Below are 26,820 nucleotides of genomic sequence, written 5' to 3' on the forward strand. Positions count from 1 at the left end.
CATCAACTAAATAATTACTTCAAATATTTTTTTAGATATAATACATAGATAAAATGAACCATAAGATAATAAAATGTCTTAATGTAAATGCTTTTGCAAGATTACTGGTGTTTAAAACTCTAGTACTATAAATACAATTAAAAACTAAGGGTGGTGAAATTTTAGTTTAAAAATGTTGGGTTAACAGATATTTTGATATTAAAATAAAACGAATTTTATTTTTTAAATTATAACTGGTTATAAACAAATGATCTCAGACGATATGCAACAGGTATTAAATGAAATATAGTTTACCTGAAAAGTCACATAACAAATTGGATATGTGGACAATGTACCAACCCAATGATTCATAACCCATTTAATACGTCTAAAACTTCTCAATAATACTATTCATTTTGTGACAGAAGATTGTCATTTTTACAAGAGAATGCCAACCTCTAAAATACAGCTGTCACTTTGCATTTTGTATTAGTTAATTAACCAAAGTGTTCTCCTAGGCAACCTTAACACGAGCTATCATAATCCTAAATCAAAATAAGGAGGAGTTTGTCTATACCCTAATTTAAGAGAATTTTAAAATTATTGAACAAAAAAGAAAAGGAAATTAAATTCCTTACTTAACAAATGTGTTTTATATTTTAAATCAATTGTCAAATAATTAGTCTACTGTTGAGATACATGTAAATAAATATTTTTTATTTCTTATTATTACTGATTAAAAATAAATTAAATAAAATATGCTGATTTATTTTGCTAACGAAGTGAATCATTGCAGTTTAGCAAAAAATAAGCAAAATTCTTTGATGAGTGCACAAAGACACATTTGTACAATCTTTCAAACCCTTAGTAATTTGCATGTATTTATTGCAGTCGATTTACTACACTGAATGTATTTATATAATTGATATGTCATTCCAAATTAGGGCATTAAATGTTGCCAAAATGTATTCATTCTTAACTTTGCTTTCTCACTTGTAAATATTTTATATAGTTATTTTTTTTTTCTTTTGTATAAATTTCTATTTCTGCTTAATTGTTAATTTTCAGGTTTTGAAGTTCCCCCTCCCTCAATGATAACTGTACTATTTTCCCATCAATTGGAATACCCAAGTAACAAGACAAGAACAATTGTGACACCTATCTGTGAGAAAGGGCAACAACTGGACGCTAAATGCTTATTATTTCATAGACAGGCTCCAACACATCAGTCACCAATCCTTGACTTTTTATGTTTGAAAACATTTCAAAAGTTAGGTTACTTAAGCTTGAAATTTGAAAACAAAAATACATTTTGTAGAATTATTCTATAAAGCAATCTTTCAAGAGTGTTTTTGTTCTCCAACTTACAGCACCACAGAGAGCAAATAATAAGGGGAGAAAACGGCGTAAAATCAAATTCATTAGCAAGGGTCACTGTCTAATTGCTTTGCATAAAAAAACAGGTTTAAAACAACTAATCAGGTTAGTTCATTCAAAACCAGACAGGCATAATATATATATATATATATAAACACACACATATATATATATATAAACACACACACATATATATATATATATATATATATATATATATATATATATATATATATATATATATATATATATATATATATATATATATATATATATATATATATATATATATATATATATAATGGTACTGTATTTAAGGTTCCACCAATGTTTTGTCTGGAATAAGGACTTCTGTTTTTAACACTGCATTAATTACTTCTTTATTTTTAATTTGTTCAGTCAACAGGGTGCTGAGTTCTATGTTGGCTTAAAAAAAAGGAAATCTGTAAGCCAGACTACCAATTGTGGTCTGTCATTCATTTCTATCATTAAAATAATTTAAATCGTTAATTGATAATATAATACAAAAAAAGTAAGAGTGTTTTTTTTATTTTATTTTCTGTTAAAATCTCTTTTAATTACATATTTACAATTTACAAAGAGGAATAAGGATCCTTTCTCTCAATTGATGGGGATTTCCTGATATTAGAAGTTCACAAAGAAATAAGAGACTTATAAAAAATTAAATACTTGTATTTTTTTGACTAAACAACTCAGAAAAACAAACAAAGCAAAAACAATAATATGAATATATTTATATTACCCTCAAAGAGCATTAATCAATGTACAAGCGTCTCGATTCCATAATTTACTTCAAAGATATTGATGATCCATTTAAATACAAAATTGCTACATTAAAAATTTACAGAATTTGATTATAACGAATCTTGAATTTTGTTGCAGTTGGTTTAAGACATTTGTTTTCTTTTAGAAAAGTCAAAAAGTATGAAAAAGGTATTTTTTTATATAGGCCTTTTTTCTTTTCTGTAATAATTAATTTTCTTGGTGATGAATGCATTTTCAAGACTTTATGTTTAATAAATAAATATATAGTCCAATGCTTCTAGCCAGTATTAAATGGCAGACATACCTTTCTTCATTTCATAGGGAGAGTCTTTGTTTAGGTGAACATCAGCTGGGGTCCTAACTTTGCCCTCTTTAGCCAACGTTTCTGCTCTGTTGAGCACAGTCTGATTAATTCCATTGAAATGTGGGGCACTGTTGGTTGTTGGGGTAGTAGTGCTGGGTCCATGATGTGTGTGAAGGTGTCCAAAATTGCCATAGTTCGTGTAGCCTGGGTAAAATGGGGAACTGTAATAAAGGGGGCGCGATAAGACAGCGTTACTTGGAAAGTGGCAAGGGGTTGAAGGAGATCTAGGTGGAGGGGGAGTGCTGCCAACCATGGATTGAACCTGGGTTGATCCTGGCCCAGGAAGAGTCTCATTGCTGTCTTTACCCTTGTCCGAAGAGGTGGCTATTTCAGCTAAGGACCATAATTTAGGTTTGGTAGTTAAAGCAGGTGGAGAATGGATAACTGAGGTGGCATTGCTAGTGGCAGTGCCATGTTGTATTGGTGTATTCCTGTGGGCAAGATCGATGGGGTGAGTTTGGTGGTGTTGATGATGAAGATGATGGACTTGTTGTTGGTGCAGAAGATGAAGATGATGGTGGTGATGGTGTGAGGCTGGATCCTCTGATGTCTGCTGGGTTTGGGCTGATTGGCACAGCAGTGGAGAGGAAGAAGAAGATCCCTTGGAGACAGAATCACTTCTATCTTCCAGGTCATTTAATTCGGAGTCACTCCTGATAGGGTCCAACTCTTTAACCTGCAAGTTCTCACATTCCAAGCGGTCAGATTCAGCCACGCTCGGACATCTTTTCTGCTCAACTATTAACAGAAAATAAAAAAAAATGTTTTATCTTTTTAACTGCAAGAACCTCAACATTATTTTAAGATACTTTAATTGAGGTTTAAACTGGATTTAAAACATTAACAACTCTATAATGCTATATCTGCATACATTTGCTCTCAACAAGGTAGAGTATATAATTTATTTCCCCTAACATATACCATACTACAAGTCATTGCAAAGTCAGAAAAACTATAAATAACTAACCTGGGTCATCTTCAGTTTCTCCCTTGTCATCTAACTTCTGAGGTTCATCTTCATCATTTTTCTCTAGGTCGATGTTTTCCTCTTCCTCCTCATCCTCACTCCTGTTCCTAGGAGTCCAGGTCATTTTATTCTCTTTTTTAAGTCTCCTTCTGGCATTGGCAAACCAGGTAGACACTTGAGTGAGGGTCATCTTGGTGATGATGGCCAGCATGATCTTTTCACCCTTGGTGGGATAAGGATTTTTCCTGTGCTCATTCAGCCAGGCCTTTAAAGTGGCTGTAGCATCGCGTGTAGCATTCTTTCTATAGGCAGGGTCACCATAGGGATATGATCCTAGAGGAGCAGCGTAGGGATGATACCCCAGAGATCCAGGCATGCCAGTGCTGTGGTCATATGGAGATGCCTATAGAAAATAGAATAATTAGATTCCATCATCTCATAAATTAATTGTATATATATATATATATATGTGTGTGTGTATATATGTGTGTGTGTATGTATGTATATATATAGATAGATAGATAGATAGATAGATAGATAGATAGATAGATAGATAGATAGATTAGGAGTACATGGTGTTGATTACTTCCCCAGAAAGTGTTATTTAGGGCAATTTATTTTGTGAGTCATACTGATAATGGTTAATATAATTTTGTCACAGTGACACAACCTGAATGGCAATCTGTCACGCAAAACTTAAAAGAAGTGGACTTCATAGAGATAATGACCCGTTTCAAATGTAAAAAAACTGAATAGCTTTAGAAACATTTAGATTTGGGAATCGAATAAAATAAACTGGTTAGTGGGATAGATAGATAGATAGATAGATAGATAGATAGATAGATAGATAGATAGATAGATATTGATAGATATCGTTGTGTATTTAGGTGTGTATTCGGATTCAATACAGTATAATAAAGCACATCTTTAACAAACTAAAATGTAATATATATCTGTGTGTGTGTGTATATATATATATATATATATATATATATATATATATATATATATATAAAATTACACATACTGAATTGCATATTTAGAAATAAACATTTATATTTGAAAATGTGAATATGTTTCAATATATCTGTAAATTGATACATAATGGCTATCTATCTATCTATCTATCTATCTATCTATATATCTATCTATGTATTCTAAATGTTATGAATTAATTAAATCACGTCTGAACAATTGTGTAAATTCAATAACATGTTATTGTGCTTTATTTCAGACTATTTTCTGGCTATTGCCATATAATTTGGCTCCAGTTTTCAACTAATGAAAATATACAGTAAAGATCAGATTCAAATGTCAGAAGCTAAACAGATCACACGACTCAGAAAACTGTGGCTTTTAAGATCACATTTCGAAAATGGCATAGTTTTTTTTTCTTTCTCTCCTGATGGAGGGATCCTTTTGTAATTGAAAACACGCTACACTTTTCAGATTAACGCTTTCCATGCTGGGACAGATAGTTTGCAACATACTGCAAACAAATACAATCTTTTCAGTAAAGAGTTAATACTTTACCCAGACCGATTAATTATAACCCCCATGAGAATTGCTATAAAAACATCGCTAAAGTCCAGAATCAGAAGACAAAAAGTTGTGAGAATGTTCACAATTTTTTATTTTTTTCCCTTTTTAATGAACATGTTAATAGATATTAAATTACCACAGTAATACGATATAAAAATACATATTCTCTATAACTACAATCTCAGGCCACATCACCTTATATAAAAAATACTGGACTGAATTCATAATTTGCTATTAACAATTCTAGAAATACGTGGAATTTTGATTTGAACAAATTCGAATTCATTAATGCAAGTGACATATTTTATGGAATTCATTCAACTTCATTTTATGTTATAATTATCAGGTTTACAGCCAACCCTTCTTCCCTCTGAGTATATTGTGCAATTTATTAACCCTACACATTTATTTATTTGTTAATAACACGGTTAATACTAAATTTTAGTTACCACTTAAGTTCTCTTTCAATTGAAAAGCTTATAAACACATTTTTCAAGTAACCTATCCCTGTAAGAAGAATATGAACATATGTATAGATATACTCTATTTTTTGTCCAACTTTTATACAATTGAGCCCTAAACCTTACATGTTCCTATAAACAAAGATACCTTTCCCTACATTTAATGCAAATCTAAACCCCATTCTCAGTACAATGTAGTGTTCTTGTGATTATTTGAGTACTTACCACATAGGAAGTGAAAGCTGCTGCTGGATCCCCGCTGTATTGAAGGTGAGAGTTGAACCCAGTAGCAGAAGGAGCTGAGAATGCTGTAGATCCGGCATAGGGAGAAAACGCTGAACCTGAAGAGGAACGTCCCAGTTCATCAGTCCTATGTCCAGTTATCACACTTGCACTATAAGCAGGGCAGGAGTACAGTGCAAGAGAAGCTGATGGTTGATATAAGTAGCCCTGAGGATATGACATGGCCAGACACATGCATACACACTTCTCTTTGTAGACACACTGCCAGAAAAAAGGGGGTACCAGCACTTATAGGGGTCACCTATTAAAAAGGTTAACCACCAGTTGCAGCAGAGCTATACACAAGTCCTTTTTTCTTCTTCTCTCTTTGCTCCTGATCTCTTTCTCCTTCTTGCTGCCTTTCTCCCTTGCAAGATTTTTTTTTCTTCCTTTCTTTTTTTTTTTTTTTTGCCTCTGGACTGGAAGGGAGGAGAATTGTTGGGTGGTGGGTGGGTTTGCTGGTGTAGATTTTAGCTTTGGAAGAAAAGAAAAAAATGTCCTGCCAAGATGCTAAGTTGGAGATTCTGAATTCTGACGCCCTTATGCCCCTCCTCAAGGGGTGTTGTTAGTGCAAAGGGGGAATGGAATGATGTACATGGGGCTGCCCAATTATCAACAGACTCATTCCCTTTCTGCATTTCTTATGTCTCTTCTTAGGCAAAGCCTGCCCCTTGATGGCGAGCTCACACAATGCAACTCAAAGTTTCTCATCAGCCAGTTTGGCGGGGTAGATGAATATCCCCAAGTTTACCAGAACCACAAACCCCACCATTTTATTTTGCTAATACATCTACAAAAAAAAAAAAGTCTTCTTAAAGTCAAACTATCTTAAAGTGCTTAAAATATGTTTCAAAATGTATAAAATATGTTTCAAAATGTAATAAAACAAAAGTAATTTTTTAAAAAAACCCATATAACCCTACTTGCAAACATTTATATATATATACATACAAACACACACACATATATATATATATATATATATATATATATATATATATATATATATATATATATATATATATATTATATATATATATATATTTTAAATATATATTAAATATACATATGCTCACTTGTCTCCAAATGCATTAAATCTAGAATATCTGGCTAACTGATGATTTTTCAGTACAAGTTAAACACATACAGTATAAACCACTCGTCTGTGATAGTCATTTTTTATTCAAAGTTTTTTTTCCCAGTTATTTTCAATCTCTGCAGCAATCAGGTACTCAAGAAAGATATGGTAGCAGGAGGGAGAAGCGGCAGAGCACGCTTTAAAGGAAGAGATTTAGCTGGGGATCTAGGAGAATAAACCAGGTATTTTACCCTTTTCTCTAAAACTCATAAAAGGGTTGGAGAGAAAGCAGATTAAAACCATATGAAGTATACTAAATCCCCACAGATCAGAGCGTGTAATCTCTTCTGATTCCACTGGATATATTTCCCAACAGGAATAAATATATAATATATAAAGGGAGAATGCGGCAAAACCTGGAGAGATATATACAGTATATATATATATATATATATATATATATATATATATATATATATATATATATATATATATATATATATATATATATATACACAATATTTTTAAAGATATGATTACATTGTAGAGTTTCTTTGTTATACCATATTTTAGTATGTATCGATGTCAGACCCAGTGAATATTTGCTTGTTTGGGTACATATATTAGCTATATGTATACATATTATTTTTATTAGATCTGTATCTACAAGCATTAACAAGAGAATTGTGAATATTCATTGATTATCTACTTCTGAGTGGACTTGTTCTTTCTAAGTGCCTATAAGTTTATGTGTGTGTATGTTTTGTCACTTTTTGGTGACGTTGTGTACATATTATTTGTAATGTTTCTGATCTGTGTATTAATAGTTTCTATGTGATATATTTGTAGAGCCATCCTGAAAATTCAAGGTAAGTATTTACTTGTATGCTTTCTATAAGTTACAGGTAGGTAGTTTCTATGTGATATATTTGTAGAGCTATCCTGAAAATTCAAGGTAAGTACTTACTTGTATGCTTTCTGTAAGTTACAGGTAGGTAGTTTCTGTGTGATATATTTATAGAGCTATCCTGAAAATTCAAGGTAAGTACTTACTTGTATGCTTTCTGTAAGTTACAGGTAGGTAGTTTCTATCTATGTGATATATTTGTAGATCTATCCTGAAAATTCAAGGTAAGTACTTACTTGTATGCTTTCTGTAAGTTACAGGTAGGTAGTTTCTGTGTGATATATTTATAGAGCTATCCTGAAAATTCAAGGTAAGTACTTACTTGTATGCTTTCTGTAAGTTACAGGTAGGTAGTTTCTATCTATGTGATATATTTGTAGAGCTATCCTGAAAATTCAAGGTAAGTACTTGTATGCTTTCTGTAAGTTACAGGTAGGTAGTTTCTATCTATGTGATATATTTGTAGAGCTATCCTGAAAATTCAAGGTAAGTACTTACTTGTATGCTTTCTGTAAGTTACAGGTAGGTAGTTTCTATCTATGTGATATATTTGTAGAGCTATCCTGAAAATTCAAGGTAAGTACTTACTTGTATGCTTTCTGTAAATTACAGGTAGGTACTTTCTATGTTATATATTTGTAGAGCCATCCTTAATATTCAAGGTATGTACTGCATGCTGGAACACATATGACTGCCCCAGTTCTGTCTTGCATGTCACACACACATGCCACAATCCTTGCTTGCATATTCTTTATTAAGGTCAGAGCTTTTGACCCCTGATTAGTAAAGAATATGCCATTCTTCAATTGGTGGCAGATTTGCTGGGCATGCGTGTTATAGCTTTATGCCTATTCATTTTCAGATAAACATGGCAGGAGCGCACCAATTATATTGTCCCTATAGGATATGCATGGTAAAGGCATACCCAGCTGCCCCCCTTTACTGTTCAGTTAGCTTGGCAAGAACATATTACGCTAATAATCTACTGTATATTCAGTGTAAATATATGACAAGAGCACATATTAGCTCATATTACAATAATGTCTTTTATGGTAGGGGTTCATCTGATCCCCCCTTTCCAGAGAGAGCAGTTAACATCATTTGGACAAATGTGGTCCTAGGGGGGATTTACTTAGTTAATTCTAGAATTGCTGCCTACTTCAGAGGCTTTATTATTGATTAAATTGTCAGGATTTCTAAATAATTTATTGGCAGTATTTACTTTAAAGGTTATTCCCCCTGAGTTAGCATTCATTTCTGAGGTAAGTAAAATAAGACTAACAGTTTTTCATGCATTAGTGTGCTACCCACATCGGTAATTCAAGCCACTTTCTTCTTGCTATATTCATTATTAATAAATATAATTTTAATTGCCCAAGAAATTGCCTAAAAATGTTTTAATTATACAAACTTCATACATTTACCACAAAAACACACTCACGTATTACACAGATACACAGATATTTGTTTACACATCTTTATATATTCATGATATATATATATATATATATATATATATATATCTCAAGCAATCGTTGAAAATAAGTAAGTACATGTTATACAATCTCACACACACAGAGATATATATACAGTGTATATATATATATATATATATATATATATATATATATACACACACCCACACATCCACCAACAACAAGGACATAACATACGTCTACATTATATCAGTTGTCCTAAGAGTTAATTCAGATCTGAGCTGACACCTCCTCCCCAAGTCCCTTTAACTCCAGTCTCTTCCCCCTTGCTGTGATTGGTTGCTTCCTAGTAAGCCTTTGCTACTGATTGGTCCAGGGGCGTTTATCAACCCTGAAGTTTGATGTTGTTGCTGTGAGTGACGTCACAGCCCATTCATGCCCTGCTTAGTGCCAATACTGACCTGGTTACTTCCCATAGAGCCCAGGCTTAGATATCACACACAGCAGGCATGCAGTGACAGATGCCATGTACAGTGCTAGGCACAGGAGCTGCATGCACACACCCAGTCTATGCCAGACCCCATACACCCACACGCAATTAGCATCATGCAAAGAGGCTTAGATCCCATAAGTAAACGTTCAGCTTCCAACGAGACAGCTCCAGGAAAGGTAAGAGGGGCTGATGGCTAAACAAGCTACAAATCTGCTTTAGTTATCTCTCACTCCCATAATCACCTTCCACGTTTCACTAAGTACAAAACTCAAATCATCCACTTGCCTCCCGAGCACATTCATCCGTACCCCCTTAGTGCAAACTTTACATTCATCCGTACCCCCCTAGTGCAACTTTACATTCATCCGTACCCCCCCCCCAGTGCAACTTCACATTCATCCGTACCCCCATAGAGCAACCTTTACATTCATCCGTACCTTACATTCATCCGTACCCCCCCTAGTGCAACTTCACATTCATCCGTACCCCCATAGTGCAACCTTTACATTCATCCGTACCCCTATAGTGAAACCTTCACATTCATCCGTACCCCCATAGTGCAACCTTTACATTCATCCGTACCCCCATAGTGCAACCTTCACATTCATCCGTACCCCCATAGTGCAACCTTTACATTCATTCGTACCCCCATAGTGCAACCTTTACATTCATCCGTACCCCCATAGTGCAACCTTTACATTCATCCGTACCCCCATAGTGCAACCTTCACATTCATCCGTACCCCCATAGTGCAACCTTTACATTCATCCGTACCCCCATAGTGCAACCTTCACATTCATCCGTACCCCCATAGTGCAACTTTACATTCATCAGTACCCCCAAAGTGCAACCTTCACATTCATCCGTACCCCCATAGTGCAACCTTCACATTCATCCGTACCCCCATAGTGCAACCTTCACATTCATCCGTACCTCCATAGTGCAACCTTTACATTCATCCATACCTACCATAGTGCAACTTTACATTCATCCGTACCCCAATAGTGCAACCTTCACATTCATCCGTACCCCCATAGTGCAACCTTCACATTCATCCGTACCCCCATAGTGCAACCTTTACATTCATCCGTACCCCCATAGTGCTACCTTCACATTCATCAGTACCCCCATAGTGCAAACTTCACATTCATCCGTACCCCCATAGTGCAACCTTCACATTCATCCGTACCCCCATAGTGCAACCTTCACATTCATCCGTACCTCCATAGTGCAACCTTTACATTCATCCATACCTACCATAGTGCAACTTTACATTCATCCGTACCCCCATCGTGTAACCTTCACATTCATCCGTACCCCCATAGTGCAACCTTCACATTCATCCGTACCCCCATAGTGCAACCTTTACATTCATCCGTACCCCCATAGTGCTACCTTCACATTCATCAGTACCCCCATAGTGCAAACTTCACATCCATCCGTACCCCCATAGTGCAACCTTCACATTCATCCGTACCCCCATAGTGCAACTTTACATTCATCCGTATCTCCATAGTGCAACCGTCACATTCATCCGTACCCCCATAGTGCAGCCTTCACATTCATCCGTACCCCCATAGTGCAACCTTCACATTCATCAGTACCCCCATAGTGCAACTTTACATTCATCCGTACCCCCATAGTGCAACCTTCACATTAATCTGTACCCCCATAGTGCAAACTTCACATTCATCAGTACCCCCATAATGCAACCTTCACATTCATCCGTACCCCCCATATTGCAAACTTCACATTTATCCGTACCCCCCATAGTGCAAACTTCACATTTATCCGTACCCCCATATTGCAAACTTCACATTTATCCGTACCCCCATATTGCAAACTTCACATTCATCTGTACCGCCATATTGCAAACTTCACATTTACCCGTACCCCCATATTGCAAACTTCACATTCATGTGTACCCCCATATTGCAAACTTCACATTCATCTGTACCCCCATTTTGCAAACTTCACATTCATACGTACCCCAAAGTGCAAACTTCACATTTGTTATCAAGACTCCTTTACACTACACATGGATCTCAACCCAACACTCCTCATTTATATTGCTTTACACTACACAGGGATCACACACACACACACTCCTCATCTATACTGCTTCACACTACACAGGGATTGCACACCCACGCTCGTGATCTGTATCCCTTAAAATTACACAGTGATCTCACACTCACATTCCTCATATATTCTCCTTTCCACTACACAAGCATTTCACACTCCACACTCCTCATCTGTACCCCTTTACACTACATATGAACCTCACAACCGCACACTACCCTTCTGTACCCCTTTACACTACACATACATCTCACCCCACACTCCTCTGTAGACCCCTCTACGCTACACAATCATCTCATCCACCCTTATCATCTATCCTCTTTACACTGCATAGTTAGCTCACCCCACATTCGTCATCTATACCCCTTTATATTAGACAGGGATCTCACCCCCCACACTCTTCATCTATATCCCTTTACACAGCCTTTGGATCTTATCCTACACTCCTCATTTATTCTATTTACACAATGATCTCATCCCCCAAGCTCCTCATTTCAACCATCTACACTCCTCATATATACAAGGATCTCACCTCTACAGTCCTCATCTATACCCCTTTACACTACACAAGGATCTCACCTCTACAGTCCTCATCTATACCCAGGGCCGGATTTACATCTCAGGTGCCTGTAGGCACAAAAACCTGAAGCGCCCCCCCCACCCCCCCACCCCCCCTAGAAAAAAGTGGAAAAAATGAGGACTTTTTTTTATTATTATTTAGGACAACTAAAAATAAATATTAGATGTAAAATTACATTTTCCCTTTTATGGAGATACACAAATACACACACCAATTGCAATATTTGTTGTAATGGAAGCTACACCAAAAATCAATATTCACTTGACTCAAATGGCCATACAATTTCTATTATGTATAACAAAAACAAATCATGTTAAACTTTTAATGCAAAATATTCTAAAGAAAACCCTATTTAAAGGGACATCAAATGTGACAGTTTGCTGGGCATTTTATTATTGCACTAGTGCTTGCAGAGAAGTGTGTTAGCCTCTTGCAAAAGAGTTAAACACATAGTCAATGTCAGTTCTGAGACAGCAATACACATCTGTGCAGACCCAGATGGGCTCATAGGACATGTTTATTGACAAGCCATTAGTGTATTGCTTTTCTGGAGATGACTTTGACTATGTGCTTAACATTTTGTTGGAGTCAAACACAGTTTTGTGTAAACAATAGCAATATTAAAACTAGCAGCATGCAAGCTCATCACCATCAACAACCTGTGCAGCCAGTGGAAGAAAATATAAAATGTAGGGAAAAAAATCTTGTAAACTCTGATATTTTTGGTACAAACACACACAGATGTTACATTTATTTTGTTCTGAAATATAAATATCATATGATGTTGCTCTCAAAGGAAAACATGGAATGTTGTAGATTATATGTAATCCAGGGGTCAACAAATGTGTTTAAAATTAGAATTTAGAAATTCAATGGGAGGGGTTTAGTTTTAATCTTTGCCCCTCTCTCCTTCATGGCTCCCTCAACTGCTGTAACATATTCCCAATGAAACACTCGACTTTGTAGGCACCTGGCAGCACAATTCTTACTAAAATAAATGCCCTCATAAAAAAAAAAAAAAAAAAAAAAAAAAATTTTTTTTTTTTTTTTTTTTTTTTTTTTTATTATTGACAGGCAGGCGCCCCTCACTGCAAGGCGCCTGTAGGCACATGCCTACTGTGCCTAATGGGAAATCCGGCCCTGTCTATACCCCTTTACACTACACAAGGATCTCACCTCTACAGTCCTCATCTATACCCCTCTACACTACACAAGGATCTCACCTCTATAATCCTCATCTATACCCCTCTACACTACACAAGGATCTCACCTCTACAGTCCTCATCTATACCCCTCTACACTACACAAGGATCTCACCTCTATAATCCTCATCTATACCCCTCTACACTACACAAGGATCTCACCCCTACACTCCTCATCTATACCCCTCTATACTACACAAGGATCTCACCTCTACACTCCTCATCTATACCCATCTACACTACACAAGGATCTCACCCCTACACTCCTTATCTATACCCATCTACACTACACAAGGATCTCAACTCTACACTCCTCATCTATACCCCTTTACACTACACAAGGATCTCACCCCACACTTCTCATCTATACCCCTCTACACTACACAAGGATCTCACCCCACACTCCTCATCTATACCCCTCTACACTAAACAAGGATCTCACCTCTACAGTTCTCATATATACCCCTCTACACTACACATGGATCTCACCCCTACACTCCTCATCTATACCCCGCTACACTACACAAGGATCTCACATGCAGTTCTCTGTAGTCACTTTTAGAATTCTCTAGGAAACCCTCTGATCTCATCTTCCCCAATTTGCTCAAGGCACAACCGAACTAGTAACACAGACCTTCTACTTTGTTCTGGTCGTTCTTAGTTTTCTAGGAACCCTACATTATCCTCTACGTTATTTTAGTTTCCCACGCACTGTGAAGTGAGCATTGTTTAAGTTGCTGAAAAAAATTTCGGCCTTTGATTTCAAAATCTTGCAACATTTTCTTAAATAAATATTCTTACTATTAATTCAAATGCTACGATGCAACACAAACACACTCACATGCATACGCAAACATACACACGAATACACTCACTCACATATACACACACTTATATACACACACACACACACACACACACACATCTTGTAATATTATTTATTTTTAATTAATTTTTTTTTTTTTTTTTTTTACTGCACACATATATTTTTTTGCTAAATGCTAAGCAAAATAGCTTGTCCACATAAATATTCTTGATTTATTTTGTTCAATATTACTAGTAAACAGACTAAAAGGCATGTGTGCCTGTATGTATATGTGTGTATGTGTATGCCTGTAAGTATATGTGTGTAAATGTGTCTCTGTGTGTGTATGTGTATGCTTGTATATATATACTGTATGTGTGTGTGTATGTATATGTGTATGTGTGTCTGTGTGTATATGTGTATATGTGTCTTTGTGTATGAGGGTATGTGTATGCCTGTATGTTTATGTGTATGTGTGTCTGTGTGTATATTTGTCTCTGTGTGTGAGGGTATGTGTATGTGAGTGTATATGTGTGTCTCTGTGTGTATGTGTGTGCGTGTATGTATATGTGGGTGTATGTGTATAGGTGTATATGTGTGTGTGTGAGTGTATGTGTATGTCTGTATATGTTTGTGTTTATGTGTGTTGGTGTATCTGTGTGTGTGTGTGTATATGTGTGTATATGTGTGTGTGTATGTATATGCGTGTGTATGTATGTGTGTATATGTATTGTTGTATATGTATATGTGTGTGTAAATGTGTCTGTGTGTGTGCGTATGTGTGTATATTTGTGTGTATATGTGTGTGTATGTTCGTGTGTATATGTGTGTGTATATGTGTGTGTATATGTGTGTGTATATTTGTGTGTGTATATTTGTGTGTATATGTATGTGTCTGTGTGTATATTTGTGTCTATTTGTGTGTATATGTGTGTGTATGTGTCTGTGTGTATATGTGTGTATATGTGTATATATGTGTGTGTTGGTTGTGTGTGGTGGGTGTTATTGTTAAAAGGAAGATGAAATGGATAAATATGAGGTTGTATTATTGTACTGAGAAGTTACATGGACGATTAAGAGTAGTTACAGTATATGTAAGAATAAATGGACCAAGATGAGGTGTTTAAAAGGTTGTATGGGGAAATGCGAGACGTTGTAATACAAATGATTTACATACAGGTAACAAATAGAAAGATATTTGAGGTAGCAAAAGACAAGTTACAAAGAGACATAATATGGAGCACCAGGAGGCGGTAAATCACGGTACAAGCAATCTAGCTGAAGGAATAAACTATAACTAGAGTGTAGTGAGTGGTTAGAGGGAGATGACCATTGCATGGGATACATGGAACAGTAGGATATGCACAGGATATGTCGTATGGAATAATAGGAGGAGTTTTGCGAATGATTATATGGAGCAATAAGTGAAGTTATAGGGAAGGGTTAATTGACAATAGGATAAATTGCTGCAAAGTTATTTGGAAATCCGGAGAAGTGAAAGATTAACTAGAAAAAATCAGAGTTATACTGAGGTTAGTAATGCATGTGACATCAATATCATAGGTAAATAGAATTTTCTGTTATACTTTATCATTTGCCAGCTCAGAATATCAAACGAACACAATAATATATAAATGGGTTAAAACTGCTATAGACTGTATTTACTTTTATAAAATAAATCACACCAATTAACCATGAATACTCTTTTTTTCCCTTTGAGTAAAATTAAGAAAAAAAAAAAAGAAAGAAAGGATTTAGGTGGATTTTTAAATGAAAATGCGTTGTCTATGATTTTCTAAGACACATAATACAAAGCAAGTTGAATTAATATGTGGTAACATTAATATGAAAAATCAAATGAACAAACCAATTTTAATTTTATATAAAAAAAAATATACAACGACGTTATTTTAAGTAGAATGTAGAATTTTTTATTTCTGATTTTTTTTTATACCTTATGAAAAAACAGTCAGATTGGAGGGCTGCTTTATGCTAAGCAAACATAATTGAAACGTAGGATGCAGCAGACTCTGTGCCTGGTGCCGCAGGGCATATTGCTGTGAATTCTAAAGGGCTCGAGCCAGCAATGTTTATAAACATTATTTAAAAACTGGCATTAAGCAGAAATCTCCATTGCATGCTGAGAATAACTGATCATTTCAAGGCATCTGTCTTGCCTGATACATTTGTCTGGTAAGTGGCTTTCCTACAGCCTCATCTCAATTGATGCAAAACCTCTCTTATTGCCACTTAGCTTGTAAGATCACTGAGACTCTCCCAGAGACTTGAGACTCAACTCAGCTTTTCTGAGCAATTTAGACAAACTAGTAATAATTTCAAAGGCAAATTTGTAAACCCAATTATTGTCTGTATATAGTTGAGCACAGGCTGTAGTATTTACTTTGACAGTTGTTATGAATGATTGCAGACAGTTTATCTAGTAATAATGTTGTATTTCATGCTGTAAATAGAACGTATGTTGTTCTGGAATGACCCTGGCACATAAGGGAATATAATGCAGGTTTTTTTTAGACCACAAGCAAGTGAGACACATCCAAACACACTGGAAGCCTGGTGATTTTAAAGAATTAAATATAATAGAAGGTGCAACTAAGCAAGCATGGCTTTTTCACAGTGTAGTGGTTCTATTAAAATAATTATCTTAATAGGTTCTGAGGTTATAAATCAGATGGAGATAGAGGGGATAATTGCTTCGTGCATGTCAAACATCTGAATTTTAAGGGTGATTTCTATATTGGTTTGTGTAATGGAAGTTTAGTATTTATACATTTTGAAAAATCCAGTGGTTTAAGAGTTTCCTTATATATATATATATATATATATATATATATATATATATATATATATATATATATATATATATATATATATATATATATATTTATATATATTTCAATGCTATTGTACAGTTAAAGGGACACTGAACCCAAATTTTTTCTTTCGTGATTTAGATAAAGCATGCTATTTTAAACAACTTTCTAATTTACTCCTATTATCAATTTTACTTTGTTCTCTTTCTTTCTTTATTTGAAAAGAAGGCATTTAAGCTATTTTTTGGTTCAGATCATGGAAAGCACTTGTTTATTGGTAGGTGAAATTAACCACCAATCAGCAAGAACAACACAGTGTGTTCACCAAAAATGGGCCGGCATCTAAACTTACATTCTTGCATTTCAAATAAAGTTACCAAGAGAATGAAAATAATTTGATAATAGGAGTAAATTAGAAAGTTGCTTAAAATTGCATGCTCTATCTGAATCACGATAGAAACAATTTGGGTTTAGTGTCCCTTTAATTTTAAAGCAAACTCATTTCAACTTTTTAAAATTCTTTAGAGGGTTAAACATCTATAATCTATCTATAATCAATCTATCTATCTATCTATCTATCTATCTATCTATCTATCTATCTATCTATCTATCTATCTCTCTCTCTATCTATCTATCCCTATCTATCTATCTATCTATCTATCTATCTATCTATCATCTATCTACCTATCTGTCTATCATCTATCTATCTATCTATCTATCTATCTATCTATCTATCTATCATCTATCTATCTATCTATCTATCTCTCTATCTATCTATCTATCTATCTATTATCTATCTATCTATTTATCTATTTATCTATCTATCTATCTATCTATCTATCTATCTATCTGTCTATTATCTATCATCTATCTATCTATCTATCTATCTATCTATCTATCTATCATCTATCTATCTATCTATCTATCATCTATCTATCTATCTATCTATCTATCTATCTATCTATCTATCTATCTATCATCTATCTATCTATCTATCTATCTATCTATCAAATCTATCTATCTATCTATCTATCTATCTCTCTACCATCTATCTATCTATCTATCTATCTATCTATCTATCTCTCTATCTATCTATCCCTATCTATCTATCTATCTATCATCTATCTACCTATCTGTCTATCATCTATCTATCTATCTATCTATCTATCTATCTATCTATCTATCTATCTATCATCTATCTATCTATCTATCTATCTATCTATCTATTATCTATCTATCTATTTATCTATCTATCTATCTATCTATCTATCTATCTATCTATCTATCTGTCTATTATCTATCATCTATCTATCTATCTATCTATCTATCTATCTATCTATCTATCATCTATCTATCTATCTATCTATCTATCTATCTATCTATCATCTATCTATCTATCTATCTATCTATCTATCTATCTATCTATCTATCTATCTATCTATCTATCAAATCTATCTATCTATCTATCTATCTATCTATCAAATCTATCTATCTATCTATCTATCTATCTATCTATCTATCTATCTATATATCTATCTATCCCTATCTCTCTATCTATTCCTATCTATACCTATCTATCATCTATCTATCTATCTACCTATTTATCTATCTATCTATCTATCTATCTATCTATCTATCTATCTATCTATCTATCATCCATCTATCTATCTATCTATCTATCTATCTATCTCTCTCTCTATCTATCTATCATCTATCTATTATCTATCTATCTATCTATCTATCTATCTATCTATCTATCTATCTTTGAATTTACCATCTCTCTATCTCTCCTCATTAATAGTCTTTCATTGGAAGATGTAGACATAAGTCAATGGCATATTCATATAAGTAAGACTATGCATAAAATAAGACAATGCAGATGTAGCTGTTTAAGTATAATGTGTTGATAAGATAAGAGAAATAATATATCCTCTGTCGTTCCCTCTCTCTCTCATCTTCCTCTTACATACTAGGTTTTATGTACATTGGATTGACCAGGAACAGAAGTAACCATCATTACAGAATGTTCACCTGCAGAAACCTATATGAGTTATTCAGAGGAGAAACCACTGCTGGCAGCTCTGTCACGTCATCTGTCAGCGGGACTTTGTGTCAAATGCAAGACTCAATTTTTATGATATCTTTATTTACTTTTTTTTTTCTTTCTAGCAACTGGCATCATAACTTGCCATTATATTCTCTCATTATCAGACATGAATTATATGAAACTTTGCACCACATCTAGGTATGTGGTTTAAAGGGATATAAAACCTTTATATTTTGCTTTCCCGATTCAGATAGAGCATGCAATTTTAAGCAACTTTCTAATTTACTCCTATTATCAATTTTCTTCATTATCTTGGTATCTTTATTTGAAAAAGTAGGAATGTAAGCCTAGGAGCCTGCCCATTTTGGTTCAGAACCCTGGGTAGTGCTTGCTTATTGGTGGCTACATTTAGCTTTAAAGGGCCAGTCAACACCAGAATTTTTGTTTTTTTAAAAGATAGATAATCCCTTAATTACCAATTCCCCAGTTTTGCATAACTAGCACAGTTATAATTATACACGTTTTACCTCTGTAATTACCTTGTATCTAAGCCTCAGCAAACTGCCCCCTTATTTCAGTTCTTTTGACAGACTTGCAGTTTAGCCAATCAGAGCTGTCTCCATGGTAAATTCACGTGCATGAGCTCAATGGTATCTATATGAAACACATGAACTAATGCTCAATGGTATCTATATGAAACACATGAACTAATCAAAATGTATTTAGATTAGAGGCGGCCTTCAAGGTCTAAGAAATTAGCATATGAACCTCCTAGGTTTAGCTTTCAACTAAGAATACCAAGAGAGTAAAGCAAAATTGGTGATAAAAGTAAATAGGAAAGTTGTTTAAAATTACATGCCCAATTTGAAACATGAAAGTTTTTTTTTTTTTTTGGACTTGACTGTCCCTTTAAGAGTATCTTATTGATTTCACTGATAAAACAACATATCATTAAGAGCTATAGATAGATTATTACACGGACTACAAGTAACATATGTAGTTAGCAAATATGACCTGCTGGTCTGTACAGGTCACCTATACAATAGGCATTGCCAATTCCTGTTACTACACTTAGTACCGTTTGCAGGAAGAACACTCAATGTATTTTCTTCTACATTATTTGTAAAATGTGATTTTCAGTCTATTAATAACAGTCTAGATATAAAGAGCATCCTCAAGACACACTCTGCAGTACTTGAACCCAGCTGATACAAGTTGAATAACCATTTTACTGCATATACATTTATCATTATTAAAGGGATATAAAACCCAACAATTTTATTTTGTGATTCGCACAGAACATACCATTTTTAAAAAAGTTTCCCATTTACTTCTGTTATCAAATTTGCTTAATTCCCATGGTATTCTTTGTTGAAAAGATACCTAGGTAGGCATCTGGAACACTATATGGCAGGAAACAGTGCTGCCATTTAGTGCTCTTGAAAATGGACAATATTCTTGCAAAACTGCTGCCATATAGTGCTCTAGAAATGGGAAGAACTAAGCACATGTCCTTAGTTTTCAAAAAAAGATACCAAGGTAAGAAAGAAAAATTAATAATAGAAGTAAATAAGAAATTTACTTATAATCACATGGTCTATCTGAATCTTGAAAGAAAAAATGTTAGGTTCCATATCCCTTTCATTTCAGATATCAACAAGTGCCCATTTTAGCAATTTATTAGGAGTTGTCAGTGGAAATAGAGACTGGGCATACAGACATACTTTTAAAGGGACACTGAACCCAAATTTTTTTCTTTCGTGATTCAGATAGAGCATAAAATTTTAAGCAACTTTCTAATTTACTCCTATTATCAAATTGTCTTCATTCTCTTGGTATCTTTATTTGAAATGCAATGTAAGTTTAGATGCCGGTCCATTTTTGGTGAACAACCTGGGTTGTCTTTACTGATTGGTGGATAAATTCATCCACCAATAAAAAAGTACTGTCCAGAGTTCTGAACAAAAAAGCTTAGATGCCTTCTTTTTCAAATAAAAATAGCAAGAGAACGAAGAAAAATTGATAATAGCAGTAAATTAGAAAGTTGCTTAAAATTGCATGCTCTATCTGAATCATGCAATAAAAAAATTTGGGTTCAGTGTCCCTTTAAGTAAGACTGAAACTTTACTAGTATATAATACATTTATTTTATATAGCAACTATATGCATTTTTTTTCTTGTTTGTTTCCGAGATGATGTCACACAAATAAAAAATTGCAAAGAAACCAAGTACAATAACTATTTGTGGTAATTTATTTTTAAATTTCACTCTAAAGGAAAATTAAATACATGCTGTGAGTAATGCTGTAAATAATGTTTTTAAAAATGTGTATCTTTATTTTCTCTTGATGAAATCCTTAATATTATTGGTGAAATAAATTGGACCATTTTTTATATTTATTCCAAGTTATGTGCTCACTGGCCGGTTGATAATTCTCCTTTAAACATACTTTTTAAAAAAAAAAAAACATTATAACAATAACAATGTCCCACAATCTACATTTTCAATAAGATCTTTTCTCATGAAAAAAAAGAAAGAAAAAAAAAGAAGAATAGGAGATAAGAATAAAGAAAGAAAAATGACTAATTGTTATCTGCTGGGAAACTGAGAAGCTGAAAGGCGGAAAACATGGGAAAATAATTCTTTTATTTGTTTTGCTATTTTTTTAATAAGATGTAGAGACATGAATATTTAAACATAATTGCATTTCATGTATGGCTGAGTACAGTTTAGGTTTGTAACCTGCGATAAGCTAAGTAATTTAGCACTACAGCATCATTGCTTCTTACAGATTCTTAGCTATGACTTTGTGGAAGAACTACATACAGGGGTAGGGGGGCAATCATAATTAGAGGGGCACAGGCACACTTAGCGCTGGATTACAAGTGGATCGCAAACGTTTGCACCCAAGCAATAAGGGGAATATAGCAAGGGTTTGTGCTCGTCAGGTTTACCTCTCGTATTACAAGTTTAAAGTAAACGAGATCGCTTGAGCGCAATCAAGATTTACGCTAGAATGATTACCGTGACATCGGAGCTCTGGTTAACTGTTTTGCGAAACAACAATGTTGCACAAAACACTTTAAAAATACATTGAAAAATAAAAGTTACACTCATAAAAGTCTAATAAAAAATATTCACAAAAATATTGCACACAAAAGTTATAAGGGCTCAAAGATTTGAGGTCTCAGGTGTTAGGAAAAAAAGGCAGACATAGGTCTTTAACATTGAGATACATACATATACATCTCTAAAGATGTATATGTATCTATATGTCTATATATGTGTACATATGTATTTATATGTGTATTTATGTATTTACAGACATAATTAAAGGAAATGAAGGGTGTGTTTGCATATTAATCATTTTAATAATACATGTTAATTAGCTTATAACTGCTGTATCTGATAAATATTTACACCCAAGACTTTCTATAATTAGGTTCTAAAGGTTTAACTATATCAAGCAAGCAGGTGCAGTGTGTACAAGTTGAAATCCCCAACGTTAGCCCTAAAGTCAGGTTTGACGAGTAGATTTTGGCTGTGTTGCAAGCTGCTTGTTTGTGGATAGACGCGGACTTGCTTAACTTCTACTTGCAAATTGGCTATTTTTTTTATTATTATTATTTATTTTTTTTAATTTAGTTTAGTTTAGTCTTGTTTTTAAATTTCTAGTTCTTTTGTGACAAATTACTTGCAAAAGATGATTTTAAAACCAACTTAAAGAATTTAAAAAAAGGAAATTTCAGAGCTGCAGCATCTAAGTAAAAACAGTTCTTTATTTGCTTCTTTAAAACAAGAACAAAAAAATACCAGTGCCCTTTAGCATGTGATAAAGCTTACGCGTTTTGGCAAAAGTGCCATCCTCATAGTTTTCAACGAAATTAAAGAGACTTAAAACAAAAATAAATTCTTCCATGATTCAGTTAGAGCATATGATTTTAAACAACTTTCCAATTTACTTCTATTATCAAATTTGCTTCACTCTCTTAGTATCCATTGTTGAAAGAACAGTAATGCACTACAGGGAGCTAGCTAAAAACATTATATGTGAGCCAATCAAAAGAGGCATATATGTCACCAATCAGAAGCTAGCTCCCAGCCTACCTAGATATGCTTTTCTACAAATGATATTCATAGAACAAAGCAAATTAGATAATAGAAGTAAATTAGAAAGCTGTTTTAAAAATCACATGCCCTGCCTGAATCAGGAAAGAAAACTTTTGGGTTTCATGTCCTTTTAAATTTAGAGATTAGCCAACCTGGAGATTTGTTTTTAATATAAATCCAGATAAGGATATAGCTGGTGTGCCCTTCAAGAGCTGTTGTATGAACATATGCTATAATCCTCAGCCATATCCTCAGTGAGAGACACACTGGTTTGTCCTGGAACAATGACCTTGATTATGTGTGTTCTTTAAAAATACTGTAACAAAAGGGAGCATTTTGTTTTTACGCTGTGATATCCCTTTAACCAGAAATATGCCTATAGGCTGATATTAGTAGGTGCACATGCTAGTAGTATCATAAAGGGCACAAAAGGCTTGAAAATGTATATTTGTGTAATTAAAAGAACAGGAAAGAACGTTAAGCCTGTAATGTAACTTGCATACAATTGTAAAGATCTTTCAACTTCTTTTAACAGTTTTGCTCTATTCTCTTAATATCCTTTGTTGAAGGAGCAGCAATGCACTACTGGAGTTGAGCTGGACACATCAGGTGAGCTAATGACTAGAGGCATATATGTGCAGCTACCAATCAGCAGCTAGCTCCCAGTAGTGCATTTCTGCTAAAAAGTCTATATGAGATCAAAGAAAAAAAGATAATAGAAGTAAATTGGAAAGATGTTTAAAATTGTATGCTCTATATCAGTGATGGTGAACCTTGGCACGCTAGATGTTTCAGAACTCCATTTCCCATGATGTTCGACTGGACTGCAGAGGGCCTAAGCATCATGGGAAATGTAGTTCCGAAACATCTTGGGTGACAAGGTTTGCCATCACTGCTCTATATGAATCATGAAAAAAAACGTGTTTGTGTATTTAAATATGCAGACTCAGGAGCAGCAATTCACTGCTGGGAGCTTGTTGGTGATTGGTTGCTAAGCAGTTATTCTTCTTGTCATCCGCTCACCAGTTGGGTTCCCATTAGTGCATAGTTGCTCTGGAGCTGACTAATTATGTGTTCAATCCCCTTTTAGCAGTTAAACACATAATTAAATGCCAGCAACAGTGTCATAATAAAATGCTCAAACATTGTAGCATTTGTTCACTTTATGGGCTAGATTTATTATCCCAGCAGGCTGACAGGTTAGCAAGTAGTAAACATTGCCGCCTGCAATCACCACTTGCGATGTTGCACAAAATGTAACATTGCACAAGAGGATTCTTATGCAATGCCGCTCTCTGCTCTGGCGCAACCAATTGTGCAGGGTATGTCAGTCATCTTGAACGGGCAAGTGTCAGGGTGATAGATCTCGCTAACTCTAAGGTGGCGGAGTGGAAAAAGAAGCAGTCTCTACTTCTTAAATATATGGCAGCAAACTCGCTCATGTCAACCTGCTCCATATAGTCCATAAAGCTGCAAATGCCTCTATGTCTCTTTTATAGAACATCTAATATTTGTTTGCTGACAATAAAAAAAAAAAATAATTCTCCAATTAAAAATAAAAGTTTCCCACTCCTTCTTTAGGCAGTCAATACAAATAGCATTATAAAAAAAAAATCATAATTTTCTAAAAAAATTCAGTTTAGATCATAAAGGGCTAGAGCGCTAATTTATTGCAGACTCACAAACAGTGGCTGGTTATTGCTACCGCAAGCTCGTAATAGCAATTAACGCTCAGAAAATTATCCAGAGATCAGATTTTTGGTTTGTTTTCAAAAAGTGCCCCAAAAGCCCCCAAAATAGAGGGTATTTTAGTTTTTTTAATAGAAAAAAATGTAGATTCCCCCCCCCCATAAAAAAACAATGCAATAGGCAGTTTTTTGGGATTAAAAGTTGTCGGGAGTGGGGTGTTAGAAAGAAACGGCACTAAAAGTGCCTTTACATTGCGGTCTATGGGAACTGTGTGTTACCAGTAAATATATATGTATATGCTTATATACATATATATTTATGTATATATACACATATTAACACATAAATATATATGTATACTAGTCCTAAAGCCTGTTCACGTGGGCCATTTTTTGCAGTACAGCGGTCCCACCCCTTGTGCTCTCTCCCTCCCCCTCTCTTTTGAGCTCTCTCTCTCCCCCTCTCTTTTGAGCTCTCTCCCCCTCTCTTTTGCGCTCTCTCTCCCCCCTCTCTTTTTGTGCTCTCTCTCTTCCCCCTCTCTTTTGCGTTCTCTCTCTCTCCCCCTCTCTTTTGCGCTCTCTTTCCCCCTCTTTTTTACGCTCTTTCTCTCCCCCATCTCTTTTGCGCTCTCTCTCTCCCCATCTCTTTTGCGCTCTCTCCCCCCTCTCTTTTACTCTCTCTCCCCCTCTCTTTTGGGCTCTCTCTCTCCCCTCTCTTCTGCGCTCTCTCTCCCCCCTCTCTTTTGCACTCTCTCTCCCCCTTCTCTTTTGCGCTCTCTCCCTCCTCTCTTTTGCGCTCTCTCTCCCCCCTCTCTTTTGCGCTCTCTCCCCCCTCTTTTGCACTCTCTCTCCCCTCTCTTTTGCGCTCTCTCCCCCTCTCTTTTGCGCTCTCTCCCCCCTCTTTTGCTCTCTCTCCCCCTCTCTTTTGTGCACTCTCTCTCCCCCTCTCTTTTGCGCTCTCTCTCCCCCCTCTTTTGCTCTCTCTCTCTCCCCCTCTCTTTTGCACTCTCTCCCCCCCTCTCTTTTGCGCTCTCTCTCCCCCTCTCTTTTGCGCTCTCTCTCCCCCCTCTCTTTTGCTCTCTATCTCTCCCCCCTTTCTTCCCCCCTCTCTCCCCCCCTTTCCACCCCCCCTCTCTCTCTCTCTCTCCCCCCCTCTCTCTCTCCCCTCTCTCTCTCCCCCTCTCTCTCTCTCTCTCTCTCTCCCCTCTCTCCTCCCCTCTCTCCCCTCCCCCCCCCTCTCTCTCCCCCCTCTCTCTCTCTCTCCCCCCCCTCTCTCTCTCTCCCCCTTTCTCTCTCATACCTCCCAACATTTCAAAATTCAAAAGAGAGACCCCCCCACGGCAAAAAATTTGAAATGTGGTGAGCGGGGCTTAAAAATTAACAAGACTAAAGTAAATAAAGTCATATGTTTTAATACACTAAGGCCTAGATTTGGAGTTTGGCGGTAGATGGGTTGTTAACGCTACGCTGGCTTTTTTCTGGCCGCACCATAAAATTAACTCTGGTATCGAGAGTCCAAAAAAATGCTGCGTTAGGCTCCAAAAAGGAGCGTAGAGCATTTTTACCGCAAATGCAACTCTCGATACCAGAGTTGCTTACGGACGCGGCCAGCCTCAAAAACGTGCTCGTGCACGATTCTCCCATAGGAAACAATGGGGCTGTTTGAGCTGAAAAAAAAACTAACACCTGCAAAAAAGCCGCGTTCAGCTCCTAACGCAGCCCCATTGTTTCCTATGGGGAAACACTTCCTACGTCTGCACCTAACACCCTAACATGTACCCCGAGTCTAAACACCCCTACCC

At 35.4% G+C, this 26,820-nt stretch overlaps 1 protein-coding gene and 1 long non-coding RNA gene across 2 annotated transcripts; one reads left to right on the plus strand and one right to left on the minus strand.

Annotated features, from left to right (window-relative positions):
* Positions 1-1,889: 1,889 nt before the first annotated feature.
* IRX5 (iroquois homeobox 5) lies at positions 1,890-6,098 on the minus strand. The gene is made up of 3 exons (XM_053699540.1): positions 5,702-6,098; positions 3,474-3,876; positions 1,890-3,244 (listed from the first exon to the last, which is right to left on the minus strand). Exons 1-3 carry the CDS (start codon positions 5,951-5,953, stop codon positions 2,430-2,432), a joined length of 1,470 nt encoding a protein of 489 aa, XP_053555515.1. The 5' UTR covers positions 5,954-6,098; the 3' UTR covers positions 1,890-2,429.
* Positions 6,099-9,622: 3,524 nt separating this feature from the next.
* LOC128640360 (uncharacterized) lies at positions 9,623-21,448 on the plus strand. Its single transcript, XR_008399337.1, has 2 exons — positions 9,623-9,848; positions 19,146-21,448. It is a non-coding gene; the product is annotated as an uncharacterized LOC128640360 (long non-coding RNA).
* The last annotated feature ends 5,372 nt before the right edge of the window (positions 21,449-26,820 follow it).

Source organism: Bombina bombina, chromosome 1 (genome assembly GCF_027579735.1).
Source record: "Bombina bombina isolate aBomBom1 chromosome 1, aBomBom1.pri, whole genome shotgun sequence".
NCBI lineage: Eukaryota > Metazoa > Chordata > Amphibia > Anura > Bombinatoridae > Bombina > Bombina bombina.